The 9,578-nt window shown below is 34.0% G+C and overlaps 1 protein-coding gene across 1 annotated transcript; it reads right to left on the reverse strand.

Moving 5' to 3' along the window:
* Positions 1-6,482: 6,482 nt before the first annotated feature.
* LOC149509181 (cytochrome b6) lies at positions 6,483-9,367 on the reverse strand. The gene is made up of 2 exons (XM_089757766.1): positions 8,938-9,367; positions 6,483-8,113 (listed from the first exon to the last, which is right to left on the reverse strand). The coding sequence occupies exons 1-2, from the start codon at positions 8,941-8,943 to the stop codon at positions 7,472-7,474; spliced, it is 648 nt and encodes a 215-aa protein (XP_089613892.1). The 5' UTR covers positions 8,944-9,367; the 3' UTR covers positions 6,483-7,471.
* Positions 9,368-9,578: the final 211 nt, after the last annotated feature.

Consider the following 9,578-nt stretch of genomic DNA (forward strand, 5'->3'; position numbering starts at 1 on the left):
ATAAATCCACTTGGTTTCAGACTTGGTACAACCCAAAGTCATCATTCTCTTTGGTTTGCACAACCTAAAAATTATTCCGAGGGTCTACAAGAAGATAAAAAAATAAGAGACTATATCAAGAATTATGTACAAAAAAATATGAGAATATCTTCCGGTGTCGAGGGAATTGCACGTATAGAGATTCAAAAAGGAATTGATCTAATTCGGGTCATAATCTATATGGGATTTCCTAAATTATTAATTGAAGATAGGCCGCGAAAACTCAAAGAACTACAGATGAATGTGCAAAAAGAACTTAATTGTATGAACCGAAAACTCAAGATTGCTATTACAAGAATTGCAAATCCTTACGGGCACCCTAATATTCTTGCCGAATTTATAGCCGGACAATTAAAGAATCGAGTTTCATTTCGAAAAGCAATGAAAAAGGCTATTGAATTAACTGAGCAAGCAGATACAAAAGGAATTCAAATACAAATTGCAGGGCGTATCGACGGAAAAGAAATTGCGCGTGTCGAATGGATCCGGGAAGGTAGGGTTCCTCTACAAACGATTGGAGCGAAAATTGAGTATTGCTCCTATAGAGTTCGAACTATCTATGGGGTATTAGGAATCAAAATTTGGATATTTATAGATATTTATAGATGAAGAATAATAAGAATAAGACTCTACTTGTCTTTACGTTCTATTCTGCGATAGAACAAAAAATGACAAATTCTTTCATTTTTTTATGTTCAATAAAAAAATGAGCAGTTCTAAATTCTATATTCTATAAGGTTAAATAAAAATTTGATTGATCATTTGATATAATTGCTATGCTTAGTGTGCGACTCGTTGGGTTTTTAGGCTTAGGATTCAAAAAAAAAAATGGGCGAACCACAGTATAAGTTAATAACTATAGCACTAATAACCAACTCATCGCTTCGGATTATCTGGATCCAAAGAATCAGTCAAGATATGATATATTGGTCATATCATTATAGCAACTGAAATCTTTTTTTTTGCATTAAGTTAAGTAAAAAAAAACCAATCTGATTATGAATATATCTAAATTGTGAAGCAAAATAAAAAAGTATGTGGATAAATAGAAGGATGAGAGAAAGAGAGAAAAAGAAATAGAAATGAAATGATATATGATTCCAATATGTAAGGTCTACGAAGCATCTCATAAAGAGCAATGTAATAGAGCATCAATAGAGATTCATCAATAATTAGATGAATATCTGTTCATCGAAGAAAAAATCAAGAGCCTTAAGTCAATAAAGACTGAGAAGGTTGACTAAAGAACAAATTAACAAATTTTTTTATTAAATATTATTTATTAAATATTAAATTTTTATTTTTATTAAATATTAAATTTTTATTAAATATTAAATTAAGGCTCCATTGGAGAATTCAGACCTAAGCATTAATCGAGAAGCGATGGGGACGACGGAACCCGTGAATGCAGAGGATTCTATTGAAAACGAATCCTAATGATTTATCGGGTAGGATGGCGGAACAAACCAGAGACCACTTCATTTCTTTTTATTCTGTTCTGATTCTGAGAGGTCATGAGTTAACCCGACAACTGAAATAGATATTGAAAGAGTAAATATTCGCCCGCGAAAATTTTATTTTCATTTTAAAAATTTTATTTTCATTTTTTTTTTTTATTTTCATTTTAAAAATTTTATTTTCATTTTATTTGATTGTTAAATTTTTGTCGATCCGAGATGAATATGATAAAAAAAGACAAAACAAAATAAAGATTCGTTATAACATTATAACAAAAACAAGATAAGACATTATCTATAAATAGAATCCATGTTTAATTACTTATATATATATCCAATATATATCCAAACAAGATATACAAATTTATAATAGATCAGATAAAATCTCAAATAGATCAGATAAAATCTCAAAGCAAAGAATCCCAGGATTCAATCTATTATTCAGTAACTACCTATATATCTTAAGAATAAAATAAAATATTTTTTAGTCATTTTTTTCGCGAGGAGCTGGATGAGAAGAAACTCTCATGTCCAGTTCTGTAGTAGAGATGGAATTAATAAACAACCATCAACTATAACCCAAAAAGAACCAGATTTCGTAACCAACATAGAGGAAGAATGAAAGGAATATCTTATCGAGGTAATCGCATTTGTTTCGGTAGATATGCTCTTCAAGCACTTGAACCCGCTTGGATTACATCTAGACAAATAGAAGCGGGGCGCCGCGCAATGACACGAAATGTACGCCGTGGTGGAAAAATATGGGTACGTATATTTCCAGACAAACCAGTTACGGTAAGATCTACAGAAACACGTATGGGTTCGGGGAAAGGATCTCCCGAGTATTGGGTAGCTGTCGTTAAACCGGGCAGAATACTTTATGAAATGAGCGGAGTAGCCGAAAATATAGCAAGAAAGGCTATTTCAATAGCGGCGTCCAAAATGCCTATAAAAACTCAATTCATTATTTCAGGATAGGAATATAGAACCAAAGGAAAGAAGTCTTGGGAATAAAAAAAACAATTGCGGGTTTCCTTTTTTTTTTTTTTTTGACAAACAATATTTCTTTTTTTCTTCGTCCTTTGTTCCATTGAAAGAAGAGATTAAAAAAAATGATTCAACCTCAGACCCATTTGAATGTAGCAGATAACAGCGGGGCCCGAGAATTAATGTGTATTCGAGTCATAGGAGCTAGTAATCGCCGATATGCTCATATTGGTGACGTTATTGTTGCTGTGATCAAGAAAGCAGTACCAAAGGCACCTCTAGAAAGATCAGAAGTGATCAGAGCTGTAATTGTACGTACTTGTAAAGAACTCAAACGCGACAACGGTATGATAATACGATATGATGACAATGCTGCAGTTGTCATTGATCAAAAAGGAAATCCAAAAGGAACTCGAATTTTTGGTGCGATCGCCGGGGAATTGAGACAGTTAAATTTCACTAAAATAGTTTCATTAGCTCCTGAGGTATTATAAGACGAGACCTCAATTCAATATAGTTATAGTATTTAAATTAGAGTATTTAAATGACATAGATTAATTAGTAGATTGTGTCTCACGTATATACCTTTACTAAGTAAAAAAAAAAAAAGAACATGTTGGTTATATCAAAATTCGGGAGCAACAATAATTTTAGTTTACCATGGGTAAGGACACTATTGCTGACATAATAACTTCTATACGAAATGCTGACATGAATAGAAAAGGAACGATTCGAATAGGATCTACTAACATCACTGAAAACATTGTTAAAATACTTTTACGAGAAGGTTTTATCGATAACATAAGGAAACATCGGGAAAGAAACAAATATTTTTTGGTTTTAACCCTACGGCATAGAAGGAATAGGAAAGGACCATATAGAACTATTTTAAATTTACGACGGATCAGTCGACCCGGTCTACGAATCTATTCTAACTATCAACAAATTCCTAGAATTTTAGGCGGGATGGGGATTGTAATTCTTTCTACTTCTCGGGGTATAATGACAGACCGGGAGGCTCGACTAGAAGGAATCGGCGGAGAAATTTTGTGTTATATATGGTAATCTGTCTAACATCCGAATTGTATCCGAATCCGAAACTTTCCATTTGTGAAAAAAAAAAGCACGGGTTGTCTAATAGAACTCCTCCTGCCCTACAGTAGTTGATACGTCAAGGAAGTTTTACCTGGAATAAAAGAACAAAAATGGATTCATGGAGGTTTAATTAGTGAATCACGTCCACTCCAGATTCCTTTAGATAATGAAGATCTGATTCTAGGTTATGTTTCAGGAAGGGTCCGATCGAGTTTTATACGTATACCACCGTGGGATAGAGTCAACAAAAGTGAAGTAAGTGCTTATGATTCAACCAGGGGGCGTATAATTTATAGACTCCGCAACAAGGATTCGAACGATTAGGTAGTTTTTTCAACTTCAAGATTCCTTTCAGGGGGATCCAATTCAAGGTTCAAAAATTTCAAGAAACTTATTTTCTTCCAATAAGTAGATTCGGAAAAATTTAAGGAATAACAACTATGAAAATAAGGGCTTCCGTTCGTAAAATTTGTGAAAAATGTCGACTAATCCGTAGGAGGGGACGAATTGTCGTAATTTGTTCCAACCCGAGACATAAACAGAGACAAGGATAATCTTTCTATTCTAAAAAGAACTCCTTAAAGTTAAAGAAAAGAAACTAATCTTAAAGAAAGCGATGAACAAATAAAAATAGAAGATCTGTTTTGACATGAAATGGATATATCCATATATCTCTGACTTATCCTTATGAAATGATAAAATATGGCAAAACCTATACCAAAAGTTGGTTCACGTAGGAATGGGCGCAGTAGTGCACGGAAAAGTGCACGTAGAATACCAAAAGGAGTTATTCATGTTCAAGCAAGTTTCAACAATACCATTGTTACTATTACAGATGTACGGGGTCAGGTAATTTCTTCTTCCTCCGCCGGTACTTGTGGATTCAAGGGTCCAAGAAGAGGACTCCTTTTGCTGCTCAAACCGCAGCGAGAAATGCTATTCGAGCAGTAGTAGTAGACCAAGGTATGCGACGAGTGGAAGTTCTGATAAAAGGTCCTGGTCTCGGAAGAGATGGAGCATTACGAGCTATTCGTAGAAGTGGTATACTATTAAGTTTCGTACGGGATGTAACCCCTATGCCACATAATGGCTGTAGACCTCCTAAAAAAAAACGTGTGTAGAAATAAACACTAAAGAGATTTCAAGAGAAATAAATGATTCAATGATCTGATCAAATAAAATAATATTACTATGGTTCGAGAGAAAGTAAAAGTCTCTACTCGGACACTGCAGTGGAAGTGTGTTGAATCAAGAACAGATAGTAAGCGTCTTTATTATGGACGCTTTATTCTGTCTCCACTTATGAAAGGCCAAGCCGACACAATAGGCATTGCGATGCGAAGAGCTTTGCTTGGAGAAATAGAAGGAACATGTATTACACGTGCAAAATCTGAGAAAATACCACACGAATATTCTACCATAGTAGGTATTCAAGAATCAGTACATGAAATTTTAATGAATTTAAAAGCAATTGTATTGAGAAGTAATTTGTATGGAACTCGTAACGCCTTTATTTGTGCCAAGGGTCCCGGATATGTAACTGCTCAAGACATCATCTTACCGCCTTCTGTGGAAATCGTTGATAATACACAGCATATAGCTAGCCTAACCGAACCAATTGATTTGTGTATTGGATTACAAATCGAGAGAAATAGAGGATACGGTATAAAAACGCCAAAGAACTTTCACGACGGAAGTTATCCTATAGATGCTGTATTCATGCCTGTTCGAAATGCGAATCATAGTATTCATTGTTATGGGAATGATAATGAAAAACAGGAGATACTTTTTCTAGAAATATGGACAAATGGAAGTTTAACTCCTAAAGAAGCACTTCATGAAGCCTCTCGGAATTTGATTGATTTATTTATTCCCTTTCTAGATGCGGAAGAAGAAAACTTACATTTAGAAAACAATCAACACAACGTTACTTTACCTTTTTTTCCTTTTCATGATAGATTAGCTAAACTAAGAAAAAAGAAAAAAGAAATAGCATTGAAATATATTTTTATTGACCAATCAGAATTGCCTCCCAGGATCTATAATTGTCTCAAAAAGTCCAATATACATACATTATTGGACCTTTTGAATAACAGTCAAGAAGACCTTATGAAAATTGAACACTTTCGCATAGAAGATGTAAAACAAATATTGGGCATTCTAGAAAAGAAGTAGAAAAGCATTGCGAAATTGATTTACCAAAATTTTAAATCCATTGGATTTAGGATTTATTTCATTTTTTTTTTTTTTACTTTAGAAAATTAGAAAAAAAAAAAAAAAACGAAAATGGATTTTGAACCTTCAGCACAATCCATATATTGGGACCAGAATTGAATAAATGTATCTAGGGAGAATTCACTTTGACTTTGAAGTGACTACTCCCTAGATACGCACATCATGATATTTTATTTTAAAATTGATTCAATTTAAAAAAGACCTAAAGTTAGGGATTTATCAATCGGTAATGTTGCTCCAATACCCAACCAAAGGGCCACCGCAGTACCAATCAAAAAAACGGTTGTCGCTACTGGACGACGAAATGGATTTTGGAATTTATTAACATTTTCCAAAAAAGGTACTGTTAATAATCCCGCAGGTACTGAAACCATTAAAAGAACACCCAATAACTTGTTAGGTACTGTACGAAGTATTTGAAATACAGGAAAGAAATACCATTCAGGTAATATTTCCAAAGGAGTTGCAAATGGATCCGCGGGTTCACCAATCATTGAAGGTTCTAGAACCGCTAAGCCTACGTTACAAGCAATAGTACCGAGAATTACTACTGGAAAAATATATAAAAGATCATTGGGCCATGCGGGTTCCCCATAATAATTATGACCCATACCTTTAGCTAATTTAGCTCTTAATACAGGATCGTTCAAGTCAGGTTTTTTTGTTATTAGGATAGGTGAATTTTTCTAGATCCATCCCCCGAAGGAACCGGACATGATAATTTTTCATCATCCGGCTCAAGCAAAAATCAATCGAATCAAATGGATACAAACGGATACATATAAAATGAATCTATATGTTATCCACACATATATGAATGATTTCATATGTAAGAAAAAAGTTACCTGATTCCATTTTACGAAGTTGCAACTATACATTCCAAGGAATGCCATTTTTACAGGTAAATGCTCAATACCCAAGTAGGCGTACAAAGTTGATCGTGATCAAGTGCTTTCTGGGTCGTCTTAGGCCTTGCGATTCACCTTTATCCCAAAAATATATCGAGATTTTTTACATACAAAGGATTTACTTGTTACTAATATAGTCTAGCCTTTGCTCTTCTTTAGATCCCTTGTTTCACTCCGATAGTATAATAATAATAAATCGGGTCGATGCAGAAGAAATGAATGTATTTTCATACTATTAAGATAAGAAAGTAAAAAAAAAATAAAAATAAATAAATAAAATCTAATTTGCATTATGCCAAATCACTTATTCTACTGGATCTTACGGAGCCCTGTTCATACACGACATCGTCAGGTCTGATCATAGAAAAGATTCTCTTCAAGCGAACCAGCCTATCCTTTGTATGGGGCTTACACGGTGGTTGGAACAAAGACACATTTGGTTGTGAATTCCAATGTAGCAGATAAAGGCATATTTCTGCATGGCCCAATCAATAGTTCAAGTCACACACTCCCATAATCCATTTTCTCTTCGGGGAATTCCCTTCAACTATTCATGTCATATCAAATAAATAATAGAATATTGTGGAGTTGAAAGGAAATATCCAAATACATGTCTTATTTTTTTTTTTTTTTCAACAATCCATATTTGTAGCAATGAAATACTATTGTTCCTCCCCCAAGTAATAAGATAAATGATTGGCAAGTAATAAGATAAATGATTGGTTACAATATAGCTATGGTCTATATTCTCTATAAAGGACCAGAAATGCCTTGCTTACGTATCATTAGGAAATGCATTAACATAAATACAGCAGTAAGAAGGGGTAATACAAAAGTGTGTAAACTATAAAAACGGGTCAAAGTGGATTGTCCCACACTAGCACTTCCACGCAATAACTCTACCAAAGGCGATCCTATTACCGGAATAGCTTCCGGAACGCCTGTTACGATTTTGACTGCCCAATAACCAATTTGGTCCCAAGGTAAGGAATAACCTGTTACACCAAAAGATGCAGTCAACACAGCCAGAACCACGCCTGTAACCCAAGTCAATTCGCGAGGTTTTTTAAAACCACCAGTGAGATAGACACGAAATACGTGCAGGATCATCATTAAGACCATCATACTTGCCGACCATCGATGAACTGATCGGATTAACCAACCAAAGTTAGCTTCAGTCATTATGTATTGAACAGAAGTAAAAGCCTCAGTAACGGTTGGACGATAGTAAAAAGTCATAGCAAATCCTGTAGCTACTTGTACCAAAAAACAAGTAAGCGTAATTCCTCCTAGACAATAAAATATGTTAACATGAGGAGGAACATATTTACTAGTTATATCATCTGCAATCGCCTGAATCTCGAGGCGTTCTTCGAACCAATCATAGACTTTATTGAGATAGGTAAACCAAGAGGACTCCCCCCCTGAGAACCGTATATGAGAATTTCATCTCGTACAGCTCAAACAAAAACACCCAAATAATAGCTGAAACGGATATGGAATAGAAAGTTTGAAACTTCTTAATCTTTTCATTCAATTTTATCTGAAGACACAAAAGAGTAAAAATCCGAAAGCTCTTTTTTGTAGTTGTAATTATAATGCCAAAAAATCAAGTCGGCGCATTCGTCTTTATGTTGATCAGGCCTCTTGAATCTTCTATTTACCTACTTATTTCTTTTCTTTTTCTTTGCTTTGATTTGTTATTTATATGGAATGTGGCTTTATTCTTGTTTTCTTTATTTTTAATAGGAATTCTCTTGTTAAGACCCTATGAATCAATTGAAACTTCAGATTCATACCAGAACCGCGATGATTCAATAAAACCTTCAAACTAAGTCCAAAGATTCTTTGAGTAAGAATTATTGGATCATCACTTATTCAATGAATAGAATAGATATAATAAATAAAAATACAAAGAAAAGAAAGGTTTGTCCTTTGATCAAAATAAGCATAAACTAAATGAGAGTTTGAAAGAAGAAAAAATTTCTCGATTTATAAATAAAAAACCTCTTTCTTTGAAAATTTTTTTTTTTTTTGAGTCCGGCCGCGAGGTTTGAATATTAAGTATGAATCATAGTTCGAATACTTCGTGATCCATTTCATATATTCCGTGCTCCAGATACTAGAATGGCTATCCGACGGGATAAAACTATCTCGATCAAGAGGACAGACCCATTTTCTGTACTATCAATAGGATCAATTATAACAAGTCACACACTCATATTCCGGAAATACAGAAACAAAAAAAATTTCGCGGTCGAACTACCAAAATAGAATGGGCTAAAAAAAATCCGAGAACTAAAAGTTTCACTTTTTGTATTGAAAAGCGAGGCTTCGTGGTTCTTGTGAATCTAATTCAGCGAAATTCCATCCAGTAAAACGGAAGAATTATAAATCTCCAAAATAATAGATAAGAATATCGAAAATAAAGCCATTGCGACACCCATCAAAGGAGTCGTTCCCCATCCAGGAGCTACTTTACCATATTCCGAATTCAATGGTTTCAAAAAATCCCCTACAACAGTTCGTCTTGGACCAGATCTAGAACTACCCTCAACGGTTTGTGTAGCCATAAATCTTATTTTGTATTCAGTGAGATCTGTTGACTTTGTATATCATTCCGCTGTAAATAAACGATCTTATCATAGATCCATTGTGATCTTGAAATTATATTTATATTTATATTATTTATATTTATATTTATATATATTATTTATATAATTATATAATAATGGAAACAGCAACTTTAGTCGCCATCTCTATATCTGGTTTACTTGTAAGTTTTACTGGGTACGCCTTATATACTGCCTTTGGGCAACCCTCTCAACAATTAAGGGATCCATTCGAGGAACACGGG

Source organism: Durio zibethinus, unplaced genomic scaffold (assembly GCF_047325235.1).
Source record: "Durio zibethinus cultivar Kanyao isolate XHJ-2024 unplaced genomic scaffold, ASM4732523v1 HiC_scaffold_227, whole genome shotgun sequence".
NCBI lineage: Eukaryota > Viridiplantae > Streptophyta > Magnoliopsida > Malvales > Malvaceae > Durio > Durio zibethinus.